The sequence below is a fragment of the Oryza glaberrima genome, chromosome 10 (assembly GCF_000147395.1).
Source record: "Oryza glaberrima chromosome 10, OglaRS2, whole genome shotgun sequence".
Lineage (NCBI taxonomy): Eukaryota > Viridiplantae > Streptophyta > Magnoliopsida > Poales > Poaceae > Oryza > Oryza glaberrima.
This window is the reverse complement of record NC_068335.1, coordinates 18,697,507-18,720,201: the sequence shown is the minus strand read 5'-3', so window position 1 is coordinate 18,720,201 and position 22,695 is coordinate 18,697,507. Positions and strand designations below refer to the sequence as shown.

Below are 22,695 nucleotides of genomic sequence, written 5' to 3'. Positions count from 1 at the left end.
GGTGCCAACATGAAAAAGCGATCAAAATTCAATATACGACCTTTAAATATAACTAGATAAATTTAATTATAAAGGTCTAGAAACAAACTACTTCCTATACAATCAGTACAATTTATCAACTCACTCACCATATATTCTCTCTGTTTTAAAATGTACCACACCGTTAACTTTTCACGTAACGTTTGGCTATTCATCTTATTTAAAAATGTAGCATAAATATATAAAAGTATAAGTTAAGATTATATTTTATTTTGATATGTTCGATGGTACTTAACGGTGTAGGCCCCGTTTAGTTCCCAAATTTTTTTTTCTCAAAAACATCACATTGAATCTTTGGACATATGCGTGAAGTATTAAATATAGATAGATAAAAAATTAATTGCACAGTTAGGGAAAAATCGCGAGACGAATCTTTTGAGCCTATTAGTCCATGATTAGCCTAAGTGTTACAGTAATCCATATGTGCTAACGACAGATTAATTAGACTCAAAATATTCGTCTAGTGCATTCCAGGCGAGTTATGAAATTATTATTTTCATTCGTGTCCAAAAAACCCTTCTAACACAAAAATATCCAATATGACACCCAAATTTTTTTTCGGGAACAGTAAGCGAGTAACACGTGCGCTCGTGCAGGGCGTGTACCAGAACCAGGAAGGCCAAAGCCAAACACAACCCCTCCCATTCAAAAATATCAGCCCCTCTCTCTCCCGATTCCGACTTCCTCCTGATCCACCTCCAAAGCCCACGCCACCCGCACCGCACCACCCAAAGCGGGGGGAAACCCAAACCGGCGAAACCCTAGATCTCTCTCCGCTCCGCCTCGTCGCTCCCCCAAACCCTAGATCCCCGCCATGCACCACCCCAGGGCGCGCTACCCGCCCGGCTACACCTCCGGCGGCGGCGGCGGCGGCGGAGGCGGAGGAGGAGGCGGCCGTGGTAATGGCGGCGGCGGATTTGGAGGTGGCGGCGGCGGCGGCGGCGGGAACCACGGCTACTACGGCCGGGGTCCGCAGCCGCAGCCGCAGCAGCAGCACTACCACCACCAGGCGCAGCAGCTGCATCAGCATCAGCAGCAGCAGCAGCACGCGCAGAGGAACAGCTCCTCGCAGCAGCAGCAGTGGCTGCGGCGGGACCAGGCCACGGCGGCGGCTGCGTCCGGGGAGGTCGCGGCGAGGACGGCGGCGCAGTTGGAAGCCGTCGACTCGAGGTATGTGGATTTTTTACGCGGTTTTCCGGTAACGCTGCTTTGGTGCCTGCCAGCTGCTAGGGTTTGTGTTTTGTTGTTAGAAGAAAGCAGAGCGTATACTGCGTTTGGGAGTGTAGGATGGCGAGATTGAGGCGTACGAGTTGATCGCATGGATTGGATGTAATTTGGGGGATTTGGATTGTGCGCATATTATTCAGCTATTAACAGTGTTCTGTTTAAGCTATTTATATGGCAATAGAGGGTTTGTCTCTACTTGTTTGTAACATTCATGTTTCACTAGCTTCTGTGCTTGCAGGACTCCTGCTTGCTTGCCCCTGCATTTTTTTTCTTTTCAGAACCCAGAAAACACGCCATCTCGCCATTTTATTGCATTATTAATTTATTCGGGTGTTTTATATTTCCTTCCTGTGGGGTTTGAAATAGGAAATGTTGCATCGAAGTAATTCTTGTGGCATCTTTAATAACTTCATTGATCATTATTTTTTTTGGGCTCTTTCAGCTCTGAAGATTGGAAGGCACAATTGAATTTGCCAGCTCCAGATACACGTTATAGGACAGAGGTGAAATTCTGCTGTGTATTTGTAGTATTGTTTCTACTATACATCATCATTTACTTCGTTGGTTTGACCAAATGTTGGATGGAATATTTGAATGGTAACCATTTGCTAGTGTTATGTGGTGCTGATGCTGTGTTCTGCAACATATGTTTTTATGCAGGATGTCACTGCAACGAAAGGCAACGAGTTTGAGGATTACTTTTTGAAACGTGAACTACTAATGGGAATATATGAGAAAGGATTCGAAAGGCCATCACCTATTCAGGAAGAAAGCATTCCAATAGCTCTGACTGGTAGCGATATTCTTGCAAGAGCTAAAAACGGCACTGGGAAGACTGCCGCATTTTGCATTCCCGCACTTGAAAAAATTGATCCAGAGAAAAATGCCATACAAGGTGAGCTCTTCACTCTTGTATTCTTATTTATAAGGAACCATAACATTAATATTTTCTTGATTGCTGCTCCCAACATTTTAAACTGCACTGTTCTTTCCGGCATTCATGTTGATGCATCTCAAATTCAGAAATTCATTAATTATGGGTAGTATCTTAGTTGTGTATGCTAGATCCATATGAACTTCAAAAAATCAGTGCACTTTTTGTATACTATACTTAGAGGGAATTATTGGCATGCAAATTGTCTGACAGTCTTTTGTACGAGAACTTATGATTGTGTCTTAGCAAACTATTTGCTCTTTAGCATTATCTACCGTATTGACAGACAAAAATTATAAACAATGCAAAAGGCATTTTCTTAGCTGATCACTTCTTTTGCCTTTTTATGGGGTGCTGGTATTTCAGGGTGTCTATTCTCACTTTGAGCTTTCTCTTGAGATTCCCTTGTAAAGCTGGCTACCCCAGCTATTAATGTAAGATTTCAATTGGCTATATGAAACTTTTAAAAGGGCAATGTTTCTGTGGTGCTAGTTTTATACCCACCTTTTATTTAATTTATCGTTTCCTACTCTTTTGGTTCCCCAGCTATTGCCGTTCCCTTCTTTTGGTGAGGAATCTTTTGTCTTTCATGTTTACAAACAATACATACTGTTTATGACTCTGTTGGATCTGTGGATTTTATCTGCAGTTGTTATATTGGTACCAACACGGGAACTAGCTCTGCAGACCTCACAAGTTTGTAAAGAGCTTGGGAAGTATCTGAATATTCAAGTTATGGTTAGTACTGGTGGAACCAGCTTAAAGGATGACATTATGCGTTTGTATCAACCTGTTCATTTACTTGTTGGGACACCTGGTCGGATACTAGATCTAACTAGGAAGGGCATCTGTGTGCTGAAGGATTGTTCAATGCTTGTAATGGATGAGGTATCATGAGTAGCACTCAATTAGGGTCATGCTTTTGTTAATTTATATATGTTTCAATCACAACTATGTTATAATTTTTCAATTTTTTTATGATCTGCAGGCAGACAAACTGTTAGCTCCAGAGTTTCAGCCTTCCATAGAGCAACTCATCCATTTCCTTCCAGCTAATCGTCAACTATTGATGTTTTCAGCAACCTTTCCAGTAACCGTTAAGGATTTCAAAGAGAAATACCTACCTAGGCCTTATGTTATTAATCTCATGGATGAACTAACACTAAAGGGAATTACACAATACTATGCTTTTGTGGAAGAAAGACAGAAAGTTCACTGTCTGAATACACTTTTCTCGAAGGTACAGCTCACCAGAAATCCTATTTTTTCTGTCTTGTCCATCTTTAAGCATAAATTGACATAATTTCCCCTTCTTTGTTTTGGTCAGCTTCAAATAAACCAGTCCATTATATTCTGTAACTCTGTTAACAGAGTTGAGCTACTGGCTAAGAAAATCACCGAGCTTGGCTATTCATGCTTCTACATTCATGCAAAAATGTTGCAAGACCATCGAAACCGAGTGTTTCATGATTTTCGCAATGGTGCTTGCAGAAACCTTGTGTGCACAGGTTCTCTACCTTTTGCCTTGAATATTTTCTGCTATTTCAGCTAGTGTTCTGTAGCATATGCTGTGTTACAAAAATCTTGTTTTACGTTATCTTCTGATATCCTTATTTGTTGAATAATGTATTGTACCATCGTTGTATTTTGACTTCTCAAGCATGAGATTTGACCTCTGATTTCTCTGAGTAAATAATTTTCAGAATTCTTTGGCTAGTTTATTAGTTACACGAAGGCTTTTGCTGCTTTTGCATGCTCTTACATCATAAAATAGGCTCAGAAGTAGCTTCCGGAGCATGGAATTTAGTACACATGATACATGAGCTGCCAAAGCATGCCCACTGTTCTGTGCTCATAAGACTAGGTACCACCCAGGCTATGTCTAGACTCTAGAATGCTCGTAGTTTGAATGTTCCACTAATAGTTAATGCATTAGAAAATAACTTGTTTGGCATGATGTCTAGAGCATTTTTTTTTTCTTGACCATCCATGTCTACTTTTTTTTGTACTATTGAAATAATGTTTGGATCTAGATGTATTGTAATTGTTTCAAGCCATGATTCTTGATGTGTGTGGTAAGTGTATCTCCTTTTGTGTGTGCACCTATCAGGTTGACTTCTTTTATTACATATAAACGATTAATTAATGTGACATGTCTTTGCAGATCTGTTTACAAGAGGAATTGACATCCAAGCTGTGAATGTTGTCATTAATTTTGACTTCCCTAAGACTTCTGAAACATACTTGCATAGGGTAAGTTGTTTCCTCCCGTTCCAAAAGAAAATATTTTCCTATAATCTGTAATCATGTAAAGCTATCAATATATATATGGGTTGAATGCTTGATCGTTCTAAGCTGAATGCTTGAATGCCAATTCTCTCATTCAGATTTGCTATACTTATGGGTTTTGCTTGTTCACAAATAAGAACTTCAACACAAAAATCAAATCTAGGGTTGCATCTTGCATGAGTGATGGTGATTTACCATTGTGCAGTTTGCTTTTGTTACTGTAAGTTGGATCTTCATGTACACTTGTAGGCAAGGTATTTAGTATCGAGATACTAGGTAGGATCGTTTTTTATTTGTAGTACCATAGGATCAGGATACTATCAGATTTTAGAAAATACATATTTTTATATAAAATATGTAATATGTTGTATAAATTAAAGTATATAATATTGATTTTGATAAATTTAATTGGTTTTCATATAAACTTGAGATATTTATTCACATTATTGATATCCACCTTTTTTAAAATAATATTTTGTAGGATTGTAGGGATCATTGAATCGGGATACTACATAAGATTTCGTAGGATCATGTGGAAATGAATAGTAAGATCGAGATACTATGAAATTTAGGATATTAGGTGGGATCGGTATCGTTTCGACTTGGTAGGATCGTAGTATCATAAGGTGGATATGAATCGGGATATTGACAACCTTGCTTGTAGGTAATATAACATTTGGAACATGTGTTTGATTATGTTTACCTGCATGATCTTGATTAACATTAATATTTTATTAATTTGGCTCAATGGTTGGTTCACTGTGCCTTTCATTTTGCTGCTTTGTGTGGTCTGAACTAATAAACCTGGTGGTTTTTTATATTTTGTTACTTCTAAAAGCTCTGTATTATTTTTTCCTTAGGTTGGTCGTTCAGGGAGATTTGGACACCTTGGTTTGGCGGTGAACTTAATCACTTATGAGGACCGTTTCAACTTGTAAGGATGCTTTGCCAGAGTAGATCCTGTTGTTTACTCTTGTACCAAGATTCTGACCTGTTCATCTTCCTTTATAGGTATCGGATTGAGCAAGAACTTGGGACAGAAATAAAAACGATACCCCCACAAATCGATCTGGCAGTGTATTGTCAATGATCAATGTAACATTGTAACGGTGTTTTTATCATTTACTTATTGTTAGGCAAGTACATCAGATGTACATAGCACCTCATCAGGTAAGCAGTGAATTTCTTAGCTGCCACTCTTTCAAACAACATGACATATTGTTTCAGGTAATAATTGAAGTTTTGTATACCCAGGGTTTTATTTGGTGCCTTGATGACACATCTAAGCTTATATTCCATTAGTGAGGAAGTGTTTTCTGTCGGCACTGATACTAATCATGTTAACTGTGGACTTGCATTTTTGGCTGCTTGAAGACGCTGCTTGAAGACCCAGGGCTGCGGCCAAACTGAACCTTTTTCTTGCTCCTTGTATCTGCTCAATATTTGCTTTATATTCATTTGCTAGCGACAGTTTTGGTTGTGTTATATTAGGATACTGCTGCTTGAGTCTGTTACCGTCACTGTGGTTCCTTCATTTTCCTTTCCTTTTTCCCTTTTCTTCTCATGTTTGGATTGGACTAGTAGAAGTATTTCCCTCACTGTATTCCTCGTGTCAATTTCTATTATCCTTGGTGTAGACTGTTAACTTTCTTTAATTTACCCTCGTTTCGTAATATGTATCCTTGCTATTTGTGATGTTTTACACCTACTTCTGTTTGACCCATTACAAGCTTATTACAAGCTGCAATATATAATCTGTTACATAGACATTAACTTTGCCTACTTACCGAAAATTCGAGATATCACATGTTCCTTTTTTCCTAGAACTGAGATAAACGAAATATTTTGTGTTTCTATTGTGATACATGTAGACAGGGTTTCTCTTACAGCGGGGGTAAGCGGTAGTGCTTGGTGGATTTTGAGCAAATTAAAAAATTCCAAAAAAATGGAAAAAAAATCATGGATGTATTAACGATAGATGGTGAAGAAGTTTGTTGAAAGTGTAAGTGTAATAGAGGATCAAATTTGTGGGCAAAACCGATAATAGTTTAGGGTATGGGGAATGGAAAAAAGAACATAGTGTTGGGGGCCTTCCTTTGTATTACGGTACTCTTGAATTATCATGCTATGAAGATAATATAGAAAAGGTTATGCTGAATTTTTGTATTTTATATCCACAAGTTAGGTTTGCAAGTATCCTATATATTTTTCTAATTATCCCCAACTTCTACACGCATTTAAGTGTTTTTCCATTTTTTTAGCATTTTTTTCATTTTCTTTTCACATTTTCTGCCATACATGTCAAGGTTATCATGCTAATATCGCGGTTACCGTGGTAAACCTTGCACTTACCACGACCAAACCGTGAAACCGCAAAAATTTTGAATTCAAATTTTTGAAGATGGAATTCACACGGTTATCGCGGTAACCGCCTTATCGCGGGAGGCGATAACCCATCCCAAGCAATAAGGTAAACCCTGTATATAGATCGAATTCAGTATTGCATATTCGAGATATCAAGTGATATATGTTTTTGTTTACAAAGAATTTCATGATCATATGAATAGATATAAAATAGATATAATGTCTCTCCATTTGACTTATAAATTGACTTTTCCCCGTATATCCCGCCATTACAGTATGTATATCTGAATACCATTTTGGTTAGTGATGTTAAGTCCTACTAGTCCACTACCAGCATGAGAGCTGATCAGTCCTCTACACTTGATCCTTCAATGATGACACTTTGATGAACATAACAAACATTCATATAAATGGCATTTTTGAGGGAGTATAACGAAAGGGAAAACAATTTTATGATTGGCCCACTGACATATGTGTTCCATCCTGAGTCAGCCGCCACATTGGTTAAAACCGTCATCAATACTGCCATGGGACCTAATGTGACCCGGTTTTGTAAGATTTGGTATATATCATATCTGGTATTCTGGTTCATGGATAATTTTGAAACTCGACGACAAGATGAGGGATCTCAAGTGAACTTCTTCCTATCGATAATTGTTGAGCAACTACTTAGCATTGTGCGCCACTTTGTGCGTTGTCGCTTTGTGTTGGTAGAGGGCAACTTCTAGGGGTGAAAATGGGCACGAAAATTCCCGATTGACTGTTTCCAATTTTTACCTGACGAGCAATGTGGAAATGGTTACTGACGAAAACAAAAATGGAAATGATTTTTGCTGCATACCAACCACTTTCAACTTTTTAATTACCATATTTCTAAATACACTAAGTAATATTTATAGTCTATTTATTTATTTGACCAGTAGTTTAGATACCCATCAACTTCTCAACCAAAATCCCTAACTTGGGATGAGGTTAAAAAGAGACAATTTATAATTTATATAGCATAACCTTGAATTTATTTTATCGTATTATATAATTATGCAAAGTTAAAACGTATGATTTATTGTCAGCTTCCTCGATACCGACATGTTTTCGTTCGTACAGTCTATTTACGATATCTCCTGATTTTTTTTTTGTTTCCGACTTCATCTTTTAAGTTTTATTTTCGAAAAAAAGATATGATTATGAAAAAAAACTAATATACGGAATCCCATTGAGGGCACAAGGGCACTAGATAAAAGAGGGGTAAACATTACATATCTTCCATATCCGTTTCTCCTAGATTTGCTTCCCCCACCGATCCATTTTTCTCCCCCACCGAGCAACAACGCTTCGTCTTCCTCCTCCCTCTCCTCAACTCCTTGACCATTGTCTCCAACATCGACGACATCACCTATCCTCTTTTCCCCCTTCCTACACTGGATTTAGAGCATGTGAGAGAATGGAGATTGGCGAGGGCATGGGGGTTATAGCCAAGGAGGGAGCCAACTATGACTGTGAGGTTGGGGGTTGTCATGTGTGAGCAGAAGGAAAGGAAGGTAGTGAGGCTAAGGGGGATGACATCCCGGGCATCAGCAGGAAGGTGGAGTTGGCTGGTCTCGAAGTAGATGGCGACCTTGGAGTTGATGAAGTGGATACTTCAACAAGATGGTCTTCGGGTTTCTTCATGCTCCTTGTCAGCCCATCACTTCTACTCCTCGATGTTGTGTACAAGTACATCACAGTCGATACTTTAGGTACCAGGAGTCGATTCCAGGACCTGATACCTTGGGTGCATGCCTGGTACCCAGGTACCAGACAAGTACTAGGGTATGGTACCTCAAGTACTACCCATAGGTATGAGGTGCATAGTATTATGTATTAGGTATTGGATCTGATACCTATGGTATCAGGTATCGGATCAAGGCGTGAGGAAGAAGAGCACGCTGTCATCGTCTGGCTGACCGGCAAGTCACCTATCGTTGTCTCATCTTCTCTTCTCCCTTCCTCTCATTGACATCTCCCTCCTTCCTCTGTTGTTGCTGTGACTGGTGGGGGCAAAGAGCTAGGGGTATCGCTGCTTTGTTTTTTTACAACATAGGAGTCTGTAAGTCCGAACATGGAGAATTTTAAAGGTGAAAGATTAGATTTATAAAGTTATCCTGTTGGATCGGAATCCCGTGCTCGTAATCCTCTTTTTATGAAAATCTCCGACCGTTTTCATTCCATATGCAAACCGCGGCCACCGTTCAAACAATCAAACCAGCCCAACAAAACAAAATTGAATAGGACCACACGCAGTCACTCACGCTCGCCGCCAGCACACACCTCCGTGAAGCCGGCGCCACGGTGAGGCACTGACGCCGTGGGCCCACGAGTCTCCCGGGCCCACGCGTCATCCTCTCCATCCCCTCGTCGTCGTCCGCTCGCCTCTGCCCCCGTGCCGACCTTAACTGCCGCCGTTGTCTTCTCCTCCACCCAAAAGCTCGCGAATCAATCCACGCTTCAGAGAGAGAGAGAGAGAGGCAGGTGGCGCCGCCCTGCTGTCCCGCTCGTCTCCGGTGGCCGGCAGGCGGCCGCAGATCTCGTCTGTCCAGGATCCAGTGTGTGCGGCCGCGGGCCGCCATTGTTTGGGAGGAGGAGGAGGATGGGTAGTAGCACAAGCGCCTTCGTCATCAGGTGGATCAACTTCTTCACCATGGTCAGTCGCCTTCCACTCCTCGCTTGCTGCTCAGTTGCCTTCGGCTCGCTGCCCCTCCTCCGCTTGCTGTGTTGAGCTTGAGCCGCCTCACGGTTTCTTTCCTCTCTGGGCTGGCGGCTGATTTGCTGAAAATGAGTTCATATTGCTGCCGCGGCATTTGTAGGATTCGTTGTTTGGTTGGGTTCTTCGGCTGTTTCTGTTTGTGAAGCTTAGCTTTCCTGCACCGAATTCAGCCTGTTTGATTCAATGCAACACATGGATTTTGAGTTTTCGGTTCTCCTAAATGCCAAATTACAATATTCTTTTATTGCATTTTTTGCCTTCACATTTGCTCTGAGTTTCTTGTCTTCCTAATTTCTTCTTCTTTCATTTAGTGGCTACTCTCAATTAATCAATTTCACTTCTTTTGGATACTAGTAGCACTCAGTTTCCAGTTTAATGTTGGCACATATCCAGGCTCCACAAAATTTACTCCACGACCATACGGAAAGAAACATTGCATCTTTCAGCATCAATGCATTTTATGACACTCTTAAATTCTCTTCTTGGTTGGCAGATACTGGCACTACTGGTGGTGGGGTTCGGGTTCTGGATGAGCACCCACAACGACGAATGCAGGCGGTCCTTGACGATCCCTGTCATGGGTCTTGGAGGAGTAATTTTCCTCATGTAAGAATCCAAGTGTGTCCCCATGATGTTAATCTGATGAACCATGGTGATTTGCGCCGTCTTAACCCGGCTCAGTGTTGATGTTGCAGATCGCTCGTGGGGTTTCTTGGTGCTTGGAAGAAAATTGCTTGCTTGCTATGGACAGTATCCTTTTATTTCTGAAGAAATTGATGCATATGATTTTTTTTATTTTATTTTTCTTGTACTTTTGGAGTTAGCTGTTACCTTGACATGTGGGTGTCTAGTATCTGGTAATGCTGTTCGTGGTTTTGGTGGCAATCATGGTGTTCACAGTGCTTGCGTAAGTTCAGTTTGTTAACACATTTGTTAACACCTGGTTACAATCATGGAGTACCTTTTTATTTAAAATTTGCTGGTTTGTACATTAATTAGGTGATAGAATTGAATTGTACCGCACCATTTAGGGATTAATTATCAATGGACTTGGTAGCTTCTTCTAGTGGTTGCATTTTTATAACCTTGTATTGGCATGCACTCTTTGTCTGAAAAAAGATACTGGCATGTACTGTTGCAGGTTTATTATCACAAATACCGGAACTGGCCATTCTGTCTCTGGGGTGAGGTATGTGACAGTTAGTAGTACTTGCACAAAGAATTCCAATCCTAAATTAACTAACACTTGCAATATCTGAAGAACACAAAGAATCTTACATGCTGTTTTGTTTAATCATTCTTTGCAAGCACACTTAATGGTGTCAAAAACAGTTTTGCTGCAGCATGCTTATGTCACCACACAAGTCGTAAATCGTTTCTCATGTTTATGCAGATACAAAGAGTATCGTCTGCAGGATTATAGCTCTTGGTTTATCAAACAGGCATGTCCTATTTTTGTCTCAGGAAAATTCAGTTGTTCATTTTCCTATCATGCAGTAGTACGTTTTATATTCTAAATATTTTGTTCATTTTCTCATACTCAGCTGAATGACACTGAAAAATGGACTCACCTTAGAAGCTGTCTTGTGAAATCAGATGATTGTAATAGCTTGTCAAGAAGATACAAGGTCCCCCCTCTTCCTCTCATATTCTTACTAGTTACTACTGATGTGCTCACTATAAAGTCGAAAGTTTCTCCATTTCCATCAATTTCTGCCATGTCAATCTTACCTGTACTCTTCTACTCCCTGCAGACTCTGAAACAATACAAGCTTGCAGATCTTACTCCTATGGAGTCTGGTTGCTGCCGTCCACCGGCAGAGTACGCATTTTAAACATCTCACAGTATATTGCAAACTTGCAACTGTTCATCATCAGGATTTTGCCATAATTATCAAATTTCTCTGAACATTGTCAGGTGCGGGTACCCAGCTGTAAACGCTTCCTACTTTGATTTGAGCTATCATCCAGTCAGCACGAATGTCGACTGCAAACTGTACAAAAACGCACGCTCTGTTCTGTGCTATGATTGTGATTCTTGCAAGTAAGCTCCCTGGTTGCCAATTCCCAGCTTGGAATTTTGGAAACATCAAAGCCATTTTAAGAAACCAATGCTTATATGAATTGTTTGATTCTAGAGCTGGGGTTGCTCAATACATGAAAACAGAGTGGAGGGTGGTAGCCATCTTTAACGTCATACTGTTTGTCATCTTGGTAAGCCACAGGATCAAATACAACACATATAATGTCTCATTTTTTCACCATATAAATGGTAGATTTTCCAATCCATCTTGTGTTATTTTTGACATTAATTTTTTCTCAACCTTTTCTTTTCTCTTGGCTTTTGTTTGCGACTAGTCTTTCGTCTACTTCGTCGCGTGCTGTGCGCGCCGAAACACCGGAGAGAGCGACTCCAAGGTTCCTACAAGATGGCATGCATGATTGGCAGATGAAGCATCGTAGAGTTAGCTTTTGCTATTGCTTGTAGTGGCATTGTTCAGTCAAGTCTCGTTGGTGAAATGGAATGCAAGGGCTTTTCCTTTCTGGTGTGGGATGATGATGTTCGTTGTTGCAGTTGGCTTGTGAACATTTTAGGAATAAGTTCATTTTAGGTCCCTTAACTTTACACCGAATCCGATTTTCATCCTTCAACCCAAAAACCAGATACAATCGGTCCCTGAGCTATCAAAACCGGTGCAAACGAGGTCCCTTGGCAGTTTAGAAGGCGGTTTTGGCTGACGTGGCGCCAACGTGGCCGGTTTGATTTGGTCTTCGTCCCACGTGGCATTTGACGTGGCCATTATGTGGCAATTCTATCCCAGAAAAATAATAAAAACAGTGGCCCCACATGTCAGCTAAACACAAAAAAAATAATAATGGTGGGGCCCTGGGCCCCACCTGTCAGCTTCGCCTGCCTTCTTTCCTCTACCCTCTCTTCACCAGCCGCACGCCGTCGCGGAGGCGCTCCACCTCCAGCGCCGGCGACTCCCTCAGTCTGGACACGTCGGCGATCGCCACCAAGAACGCCTCCCACCACAGCACGTCGGCGAACAGCGGCGTGTACCTGTCGGCGACCAGCACTGTCACGCACAGGCGACATGTCGTCGCCGTCAGCCCGTCACGCAACTTCGCGGTCTTGGATTGCGAACAGGACGAGGAAGTGCTTCGGGAGGTGGAGCGCAACCGGAACCACGAGCGGCGGTGGGCTGCCCAGGGGCTGGCGGGGCGGCGCTGGGCGCTAAAGATGATGGAGAGGAGGCCGCTCACGAGGACGACAGCCCGCGTCATTATTCTTGATACTGGCCAATTAATTCTTGATTCTTTGTAGATGCGATGATTTTAGCTTGAAAAGCGGTAGAGCTTGAATGCTTGATACTGTACTGGTTACTCAACTTCATCGCAAGCCATCTCGGTCGCTGCCGTCTTGCTTGGCACCGCTCGCCGCCACCCTGGTAGCAGTAGCAGCAAACAATATGCGAGATTCTTCAGGGAAATACCAAGTTCTGGCGCTGATAGGCGGCGCCATGGCCGTAACGGCAGCAGTGGTTGCGTCCGTGATGACAAGCTGCAGGGGTCGAGCATGGGGATCTCGATCTTGTCCGCCTCCTCCTCCTTGCTTGTGTTGCTCTGCGCATCGGCTGAGTCGCCGCTGGAGCCTGGAGCAGTTGGTCGTCGCGGTGGAGGATGATGATGGCGAGGGGGACGGGACGAGCACGTCGGTCCAGGTCATCTTCTTCTTGCTCTTGCCCCCACCCTTCTTCTGCTCCGGCGACACCCGCTTCTTGAGGTGCGTGCTCCACCTCGCCGTTGGCGTCCTCTCGGCCTCATCCCGTCGCCATCTCCCAGGAGCTCGCCGCCACTCTCTACTGCTCCACCCGCCGCCCCTCTCTCCGCCAGTCACCCCTCGGCATCGCGGTGCCGTCGCCCCTTGCCCCTGCTCCGGCCACCGCCGCTTAGCTCCACTGGCCTGCTCCGGCCACCGCCCGTCCAGCTCCGCCCCGCCTGTCGCCTCCACCCCGCTCAACCAGTCAACCCTGCTCTGCCCAGGTGGGAGAGAGAAGATAGAGAGGAGGGATGACATGTGGGGCCAAATGGGTCCCACCATTCATTATTATTTTGTGTATAGCTGATATGTGGGCCCCATGATTTTTATTTTTTTAGGATTGAATTGTCACGTAAGCGCCACGCCACGTGGAATGAATACCTAGTCAACGGAGCCACATAGGCGCCACGTCAGCCAAAACCAAGTACAATACTGCCGAGGGACCTTGTTTACACGGTTTTGTAAGTTGAAGGATGTGTTGTACCCGATTTTGTACTAAAGGGATGAATTTCGGACTCGGCGACAAATTAAGGGACCTAGAATGAACTTAATATAACATTTTATGATAAAGAATGCCATCTCACTTCAGCAACTGCAACCTGTGGGTTTTTATGCTCATTTTGCAAATGCGCTGCTGGGTTAAACAATGGCAATGCAGGGATAGAGTGATAGATCAATATCCAAAAAAAATATATTAGTAGAATGTAGTAAAGCACGAGATGTAAATTTATGTAGCTCAACTAATCTTGAAATTGAGCAACGTTTGATGACGGAAGCTGTCAAAACAGAACAAAAAAATGGCGTGGCGTGATAACATAGCCATAGACGTGGGCATCGGTATCTGCTGAATTACCCTCCAGTAGCGCAGCTAAATGAAAATAGCAACAACAAAAATAAGTCTGAACAAATATGTGACTGATAGTTGTTCAGGTGCTACATCTGCTTCGTGCAACGTCAGATTTTTCACTTCATCGAGCTTCACTTATCGTTCACGAGGGGGCTGTAAATAGGGTACCACATCTTCCGAGCCACAAAGTCGACTGTGTCCGCCTGTGCACACATGTAAAATGACACATTTCAGACGCCAAACTGGCAAAAAATTCAACTTCAGGGATTTGAAATTATGTATGATGCAGTACCTCAGTCATGCTCTTGAGGTCCCTAGCGTCTACATCACAGCGCCCCTCGGCCAGATCTTCATCAACAGCGGCACGGACGACTGCGGCGCCGACACGTGCGGTGATGTGCCTGATACTGCATTTTTCATGGTGGTATGTTGATTAGCAAAAGTGGAATGGTTGGATTATGGTATCATGCTGCCTATCAGTCTGCAATGGCGCAGGTTGGATGGAAGAGCTAACCTTGAGATTGATGGAAAGAGGATGCCTTTTCGAATTTCATCGTCTGTGATGTATGACGCAAGGCTGCATCAGAAATCACTAGATTAGATGCATAGCTCAAGCCGAGTTTAGTTCCAAACTTTTTCTTCAAACTTCCAACTTTTCCATCACATCAAAACTTTCCTACACACACAAACTTCCAACTTTTCCATCACATCGTTCTAATTTCAACCAAACTTCCAATTTTGGCGTGAACACACACCCTCAATTTACCAGGAAAAAAAACAAATCATACAAACCATCCAAGATACATTAATTATAGAAATTGTGCAATTTAAGGTGGAGAAAACACTACTTTGTCAAAAAGTACGGCTGAAGTGTGTAAACTTTTTACGTCACACTGTCTAATATGCTGGACATCAGTAATTGTACTTGTTAGTGCAGTTGAGATCTTAAGAAATAGAGCTACAAGACAACAAGCGAAAATATGATCCGATCAAACAACAGAATAAAACTTACCACTCAGCTGCTGATTGGAGCATGCCATCTGTAATATGCCGAGCACCTGAAAGAAGGGCTCCTAAACCGATACTGAATTATACAGAAACGTCCATCAGAATAACATATAAAAAAGGAAAAAAAACAAGCATTTCAAGGTAAGCTATAACAGTTGTCATACCCAGGAAACAGATACATATTGTTTGCTTGATTAGCGTACCCTTGTCTACCATTGCCTGGGACAACCACATTATAAAATAAGTGGTCTTATGCAAAAGTGCTAGCAAAATGAAATGATATAGAGAATGTTAAATAGGGCATACCTAAAGTGACATTACTGAAAGGGCTTCCACTGGCAAATACTGCATTGTCTCCAACATATTTGAATACATCTTCAGGAGTACATTCGGCTGTAATAAGAAAAATATAAATATCAGGCATTTATGTTTGGGTATCCTAGAAGTAAATATTAATGGGTGAGGTGAGGAACCTTTAGTAGTTGGGTTGGACATTGCAAAAATTGCAGGACGAGGGGAATCGGATTCTTTCATAGCCTTGAGAACCTGCAGAGGTACAAAGATAAAGTTAAGACTCCAATGTTGAAATTTATAAGAGAGAACATATGAGTATACCCTAACAGATGAAATCCACTAGGATCATGATTTAGCACTTCGCAACAAGCCGGCTTAATATTATTACATTTGCAAAGGAGAGAACTTTTGAAACCTAACAACACAAATACATATTTGATGCTCTTGTAACCATGGTTTACTCACAAATCATAATGAAGCAAACTAAAACAGTATAGAAATGGCCCATTAATGTAAACCTCACAAAATCCTTTATAAGGTTGGAGAAAATATTCTAACTCAATGTGCTACCAATCACTAGCATCAGATTTGAAAGGGTGTACTGGCTATTGCTATATTGAACATATAAATATTACTGGTACTGTGAAATACATCTAGAAGTTGCGGGGAACTAATATGGGAGCCACTTTTTTTAGATGGATTATTTACTGCACTGAAAAGTCCCTAGTCTGACTAGTCATATTTATAAGTGAGGACCATTCTTCAACTTTTTTTTTGGGTAAAATTATGAAATCAACATGTTAGGAATTGTTGATTCTTACCTCCTCATTAAATATGCCCCCAACTCCAGAAAGTCCTAAAAGCACATGAGGCTTCACTTTCCTGACCTGATGATCAGTATAAAGCTGAATTAGTTCAAGCACAAGCACAGAAGCACTGGAAAATCTTCTGTTACAATAAAATATTTTAGCTCCAGCAGCTGAGGGGAAAAAAACAATCCTAGAATTATTTTTATACCACTTCAACAAGACTAGCCCCCTCATGGAGATCTTGCACCTCTTCAGGACCAAAACCTCTGGCATAGCGAGCAACTGCAGGATCCAGGCCCTTTCTGGATTTGGTAATAAGTCCCTGCATGGTACAGCATAACAGTGGAAAATAAGAAGCAAACCTATTATTCATGTAAAAACAGGACTTTATAAAGCTTGCCCCAGAATTGCAATTGAACACATGTATGGCAGAAGATATATATTGGAAAAGAGAAGTTGATATTTTCTTGCATAAAATAGCTTACATCTTTGTCCAGAACCCAGAATTGATTATGCCCTTCCCCGCTCCTGTTTATCCCTGGCATCCTTAGCATCGCCTGTTTAGCCATATTAAGCACACCTATCCCAGCACTAGATTCTAAAGAGGAATTAGAACGGAGGAAACAGACTTTTGACAAGAAATACCTTGTATGAAATAAACTGATAGAAAAGTGCAAGCATATCAAACATATCATATACCTTCCAGCTCCCACCACAACTATCTTCTGCTTAGTAAAATCAGAGAGGGGTCGACCTTGTGCTCTCACAGCTCCAAGTAGGCCAGCTAGAGCAACTCCTGCTGTCCCCTATTGGATATGACAAGCGCAACAAACAATAGTATGAAGTTGGGAAGGCAATAATCCATGCTAAAAGACACAGAATAGCTAGTCAGGCAATCAAAATACCTGCACGTCATCATTGAACATACAAAATCGGTTCCGATACCTCTGAAGAGTTTCAAAGGCCCATTTCATTTGGAAGTCTTCAAACTGTAACTTTACAACTTCAGTAATGGTGCATCACTTGGTTAGGTAACAAAACATTACCAGAAAGTGCACGAACCTGCACAACTGCTTTCGGCCAACGTGCATGAACAGCTTCCATGAATTCATCTACAACAGACAAGTATTCTTCTCCTTCCAGCCTAGGTTGCCTCAGTCCTAAATCTAAGGAAATACTTGGTAAGTTAAGTTATGATACAGGAATTTACTCCAAAGTAGTGAAAGAGTTTGAGAAGTTGTGTGATGTATCTTACGCACATAGCTTGTCTTCTAGAAGCTTTGTGTTATTTGTTCCAACGTCAAGCATAATTGGAAGAACCTACATACCAGAAGTGGGAAAAGGTTGAGAAAAGGATAAATGAAAAATAATAGTATATTATTGATTTTTTTTCTGTGCTACTGGCTGTTATGTCTTGTTGGAAAAATGTATGGAAACATATTTCTTCATGGTCATTTCTCTTGGCTGTTATGTCTTGTTGGAACAATGTGTGGAAACATATTTCTTCGTGGTCATTTCTCTTACTGTGCCAGATGGGAAGAGTATATTACAAACCTTTTGTGGATTGATACCAGCAGCGGCAACATAAACATCAAGTTTACCGATAGGTATACCTATGCCCTGAACTCCAAGATCACCTAGACCTAGAATACGGCTCCCATCAGTCACAACTATCATGTCAACCTGAAATAAGCAACGGCCAATCAGATGCAGAGGTTCAACACAAGCAGAAATGGAACCAATTATGCTGCATGAAGTTTCAATGGTTTGTAGAAATATTTATATAGCAACAAGCATAAAATGGTGTACGACATGGATGAAAGCTGACTATTGGTTTAAGCGTAGATTATTGTACAATTGCCTATTAGCATTCAGTATGCAGCCTATCTCTGGAAAATCGCAAGCATTTGCACAGTAATCAGCACACATTTGTTTGATTTCATATCTCATTGATTGAATTTCGATCTTGACCAATCTCTTTCTTTGATATACTAGTAAGAACATAGGTGTCCAAATAAATTGTTATTCTATAACAGTCAAGTACTCAGGTGTACCTTCTCGGCTGGCCAGTTGTAAATCATCGACATCATCTCCCCCTTATCCTTGGCGCTGAAATACATCCCACGGGGGCGCCTGAACAAGCCACTGTAATTCTCGCAGACCAACCCAACAGTCGGAGTGTATATTATCGGCGCGAAATCCTTGATATTGTCAATTAGAACCTGGCAAAAACAGACGAACACCACCGCATCAGACAATCAAACACGCAAACACCTTGAGCTCATGAATCAACCATCGCCACTGCAACATCGAGAGAGCGCGCTCACTCTGTAGTACAGCGTCTCGTTCCGGTCGTGCAGCCTGTTGAGGATCCTCCACTTGGCCAGCGCGACGATGGTGTCGGGCTCTCCCCGGGTGTTGTGCTCCAGCGACCTGAACGAGTTTACTGCAACACAGCAAGCGGCAAGCGCATCACACGCCACATTAGGCAAAGCAGCAGATATCAGGTGATCTCGCGGGCGAAAATTCGGCGAAGTGGACGGGGTAGACTCACTGAAGCGGTCGTACTGCTGCTCGAACGACATGACCCGCGGCGGGAGGAGGCCGCGGAGGCCAAGGCGATCCCGCTCCGTCATGGGGAACGCCGTGTCCTGCGGTGTGCCAGAAACGAAATCGTGAGAGCCCCAGCGCGCGAGAGCGAGGCATGCAGATCGCGAGATCGGGTACCTTGTTGAACCATGGGTCGTGGAGGATGTCAGTGCCGCGCTTGTGGACGATGCAGGGGCCGGGCACCGCGGCGCCGGCCGCGGCAGCGGGGGCCGCCGGCGACGACGACGACGACATGACCCCGCTCCACCGGATCTGCGCCGACGACCGCCGCGCCGCGTGACGCCACATCGCGCGCCGCCCCGGGATCGAGGGCCCACAATGGCGGTGGCGGTGGCGGTGGCGCGTGCTCGGACGGAGTCGGAGCCGATCCCCTCCCGGCGTCCTGGGGGATTTTGAAGGGTCGCCGCGGTGAGGGCACCGGCGGTGAGGATACCCTCCCCCCCTCCCCTGCCGCGGCGGCGGCGATCGGAGTGGAGGCGACGAGCGGTGGGTGGTGAGGATAACTCGCGCCCGCGCGCGGAGGACGCGGCTCCTACCGGTGGAGGCGTTGTCGGGGGGGTCCAACCGACGGCGGCGACATATATGCGGATTCCTGACCGCAACGGGGAGTTTTTGCGGCCATCCGTTCGATAGTCATACCAAAAGAAGGAGAAAAAATTGCTTATTAGGGCAGGTTCTTTTCTTCGGGTCTGTTCACTTTGATAAAAAAAAAACTTTACTAAATTTTGGAGCATAGTTGCTAAATTTTTGGCAGGATTTCTTATATAGTTACTAAAATTTGGCAGCAAACTAAATGTATCCACTTTTTTTGGCAACTTTACTAAAACTTGGTAAGGTTGAAAATGGCATCAAAATGAACAGGTCCTACGACTTCAAACTACGGGCGTGTTTACTTTTGTTGTCAATTTCAACCTTATCACCAAATTTTGGTACTAAGGCCTTGTTTAGTTACAAATTTTTTCTTCAAACTGTCAACTTTTACATCACATCAAAACTTTCATATACACACAAACTTCCAACTTTTTCGTGACGTCGTTCTAATTTCAACCAAACTTTCAATTTTAGTGTGAACTAAACACACCCTAATATTTTGTGAGCAGAAAAATCTGGAACTATGGTAGAATGGTATTGGTAAGATAGTGTTTAGTTTGTTACTGTACCAAAATTTGGTATGGTTGAAAGTGGTAATAAAGTGAATCGGTCCTACAACATCATAATTTTCCATCAGCATGTTTTTCAATTTATCAAATAGTGTGTTTTTAAAGAAAAAAATATATAAAAGTTTCCTTAAAATCAAATACATTCAATTTTCAAGTTTGTAGTAGTTAACGTTTAATTAATTTTGTTCTAACGAGCTTTCTCGTTTTGCATGTGAGTGGAAATCTCCTCCAAACACAAACAAACGAACACAATTTTAGTGGTGTACTTTTTTCGTTCAAAAATATAAGCATTCCTAGGTTGCTTATCAGAGAGTAAGTTTAAGAGAAAAGCTACAACGATACCATAGAACACTATCTCATTCCAACGGTATAGGTATGATACTCCTAGTTATCTTTTTAAAGGAAAAAAGTGATCTAATCTTGGCAGCAGTCTCACTTTCTGAAGTAACCACCTTGGCACCTTGCATTGCATAACTAGAAAATGGATGCAAGCAAGACAGCGAGTTAATTGTGAAGTTGTGGTTCGTGTTTTTCCCCCCACTTTAATATATGACCACATTGTGTAGTACAGATTCATCATTCAAGTCCCTTTCTAAAGAAGAGTACAGGTTCGAGTGCTTTTCAGCTTGAATAAATATCTGGAGACAATTTCATCATCACCGGTTTCCAAGAGGTGGTGTTTTTGTCAATTTCACACACCTGCAAATCTTGACCCGAGCTGAGCTCTGCAGTCTGCACGCGGAGAATGAGAGCGGCACACGATCGGATGGTGCGGCATCACACGAACCAGATGCCTTCTTGCTTGCCCAAAGTCTCTTTCTGGCCCGGCAGATTTGGAGAGGCAGCTTTGATCAGGAGCCATCCGTGCCCCGAATCGGCCGGGATTCGGGCCAAATCTGGCCTCACTTTCTCCTCCATTCTTTTGCAGTTTCGACTTTACCTCTGGCTTTTTTTTTTGGAATAAGTCTATTGACTCCCTCAACTCTCGCTCCAGATTAAATCACATTCTCAACTGTAATATCGAGTATAACGTCTCCCCTATCTTTAAAAACCGGTGCAAATTGACTCGTTCGGTGGTTTAATAAGCGGTTTTCTGCAGCGGGATCCACGTTAGTGATGTATGACAAAACATATGTGGTAGGTCTACATATCGAAGGAGTTGATTCGCACCAGTTTTCAAACCATCGAAGGAGATGATTCGCATTGGTTTTCAAAGATGGGAGAGACATTATACTCGGTTTTGCGGTTGAGGGTAAAATAGACTTATTCCTTTTTTTGGTTGAACTGGACGGCTTCAGAATACGTCCGGCCCAGCCTATTCTGGCCTATAATTCAAAATTGGGTTGGGCTGGGTTGAAGTTTTTGGGCCGTAACGCTCTTCGGAGAAAGAGAAATTTTGGGTCTGACGATGATTTTGAGCGTGCAGGTAGCACTGTTATCCTTTAAAATTCTGTTTACTTTCGAATTCAAAATCTGACAATGCGAACGTGCTCAAGATGAAATGATGAATGCAGTATAAATTTTCAAAATGTTTACTGTTATTTCGTGCAAGAGCCGGGTTCTTCTCCGCGCGAGATGGGTTGATGAATTGCTCACTCCGCGTCGAAGGAGATGAGCTTCCGAATGCCGGATTCGGCGACGAGCGCCGTGCGGCCGGCGTCGCCGGCGACGGCCTTGATGTGGTGGCGGTAGTCCACGCCGACGATGTCCTGGCTCTCGGCGCGGGACACCTGCTGGAGAACACCAGGTGTTCGCCGTTGGCCCGGTCGTGCTTGCTTGCCGCCCAGTTCCCCAGCCCCTCGATGTGCGGGTCGCCGGCGTCCACGCCCCTCCCGGCGCCTGCAGCAGCCGCCGTCCCGGCAACGGCGCCGCCACGCAGAGTGAGACGGTGGTGGCGGCAGCAACGGCGACGGCGAGGAGGGGGGAGAAGGACGAGGCTGCTCGACGCTGTCATGGTGTTCGCTCAAATGGCTTAACCGGAGTTATCGATATCATCAACACGAGAGGTGATTATGTATCAACCAACCACAAGGCGAGACCGCGAGAGGTATCAGGAGAAGAATTTCATCTTCAATTTTTTTATCCTTTTGCATTCCATTTCCATCTCGATGATTCAAAATTAGTCCCAAACTAATGAAAGGGATTCTACACAAGCTGACACGCATATGCATTTTGTGACGTGGAAATGTTAATCAATCAAAATCTTATTAAAGATGTGACATTTCTTCTCCTAGTGTCGTTTAGTGCATGCCTCGTGATGTCCATTTTCAGGTACTGATACTCTGCTAGCAATGCATCACCCTCGTCAAATTCCCCAAATAATTTGTGACATTTTTTTTCGACACAAGATATCACCTTACAATCGAGAAAAAAAAAACTTACTACTTCTTCATATCATTTCCTCTGTCTCATATCATAAGTCGTTTTGATTTTTTTCCATAATCAAACTTCTTTACGTTTGACTAAATTTATAGAAAAATATAGTAATAATATTTTTTTAACACAAAACAAATATATTATTAACATATATTCCATGCTAGATTTAGCG

At 42.7% G+C, this 22,695-nt stretch overlaps 3 protein-coding genes across 3 annotated transcripts; 2 read left to right on the top strand and 1 right to left on the bottom strand.

Annotated features, from left to right (window-relative positions):
• The first annotated feature begins 702 nt into the window (after positions 1 to 702).
• On the top strand, positions 703 to 6,164 carry LOC127752572 (DEAD-box ATP-dependent RNA helicase 12). The gene is made up of 10 exons (XM_052277983.1): positions 703 to 1,209; positions 1,709 to 1,769; positions 1,927 to 2,161; positions 2,850 to 3,088; positions 3,189 to 3,440; positions 3,528 to 3,708; positions 4,365 to 4,453; positions 5,350 to 5,423; positions 5,501 to 5,659; positions 5,744 to 6,164. The coding sequence occupies exons 1-9, from the start codon at positions 854 to 856 to the stop codon at positions 5,577 to 5,579; spliced, it is 1,566 nt and encodes a 521-aa protein (XP_052133943.1). The 5' UTR covers positions 703 to 853; the 3' UTR covers positions 5,580 to 5,659; positions 5,744 to 6,164.
• Positions 6,165 to 9,209: 3,045 nt separating this feature from the next.
• LOC127786237 (tetraspanin-10) lies at positions 9,210 to 12,235 on the top strand. Its single transcript, XM_052313572.1, has 11 exons — positions 9,210 to 9,533; positions 10,090 to 10,202; positions 10,292 to 10,346; positions 10,448 to 10,503; positions 10,738 to 10,785; positions 10,990 to 11,038; positions 11,141 to 11,224; positions 11,351 to 11,418; positions 11,515 to 11,640; positions 11,735 to 11,810; positions 11,955 to 12,235. Exons 1-11 carry the CDS (start codon positions 9,480 to 9,482, stop codon positions 12,036 to 12,038), a joined length of 813 nt encoding a protein of 270 aa, XP_052169532.1. The 5' UTR covers positions 9,210 to 9,479; the 3' UTR covers positions 12,039 to 12,235.
• Positions 12,236 to 14,094: 1,859 nt separating this feature from the next.
• LOC127786234 (NAD-dependent malic enzyme 59 kDa isoform, mitochondrial) lies at positions 14,095 to 19,498 on the bottom strand. The gene is made up of 19 exons (XM_052313570.1): positions 19,105 to 19,498; positions 18,932 to 19,028; positions 18,705 to 18,823; positions 18,432 to 18,599; positions 17,932 to 18,060; positions 17,637 to 17,697; positions 17,440 to 17,543; positions 17,283 to 17,366; positions 17,077 to 17,183; positions 16,863 to 16,968; positions 16,586 to 16,699; positions 16,390 to 16,455; positions 15,748 to 15,820; positions 15,581 to 15,667; positions 15,439 to 15,493; positions 15,279 to 15,350; positions 14,781 to 14,843; positions 14,559 to 14,673; positions 14,095 to 14,469 (listed from the first exon to the last, which is right to left on the bottom strand). Exons 1-19 carry the CDS (start codon positions 19,273 to 19,275, stop codon positions 14,398 to 14,400), a joined length of 1,863 nt encoding a protein of 620 aa, XP_052169530.1. The 5' UTR covers positions 19,276 to 19,498; the 3' UTR covers positions 14,095 to 14,397.
• Positions 19,499 to 22,695: the final 3,197 nt, after the last annotated feature.

Bases quoted from the DNA above. Each gene is read 5' to 3' on its own strand.
- LOC127752572 (XM_052277983.1), top strand. From the start codon at position 854: ATGCACCACCCCAGGGCGCGCTACCCGCCCGGCTACACCTCCGGCGGC. The intron at 2,162-2,849 runs GTGAGCTCTTCA...TTTTATCTGCAG, and splicing joins AGAGAAAAATGCCATACAAG to TTGTTATATTGGTACCAACA. The intron at 3,709-4,364 runs GTTCTCTACCTT...ATGTCTTTGCAG, and splicing joins CAGAAACCTTGTGTGCACAG to ATCTGTTTACAAGAGGAATT.
- LOC127786237 (XM_052313572.1), top strand. From the start codon at position 9,480: ATGGGTAGTAGCACAAGCGCCTTCGTCATCAGGTGGATCAACTTCTTC. The intron at 10,347-10,447 runs GTATCCTTTTAT...GTGGGTGTCTAG, and splicing joins TTGCTTGCTTGCTATGGACA to TATCTGGTAATGCTGTTCGT. The intron at 11,039-11,140 runs GCATGTCCTATT...TCTCATACTCAG, and splicing joins GCTCTTGGTTTATCAAACAG to CTGAATGACACTGAAAAATG.
- LOC127786234 (XM_052313570.1), bottom strand. From the start codon at position 19,275: ATGTGGCGTCACGCGGCGCGGCGGTCGTCGGCGCAGATCCGGTGGAGC. The intron at 17,367-17,439 runs GTTCGTGCACTT...GTAAAGTTACAG, and splicing joins GGCCGAAAGCAGTTGTGCAG to TTTGAAGACTTCCAAATGAA. The intron at 16,969-17,076 runs GTATATGATATG...TTTAGAATCTAG, and splicing joins GTTGTGGTGGGAGCTGGAAG to TGCTGGGATAGGTGTGCTTA.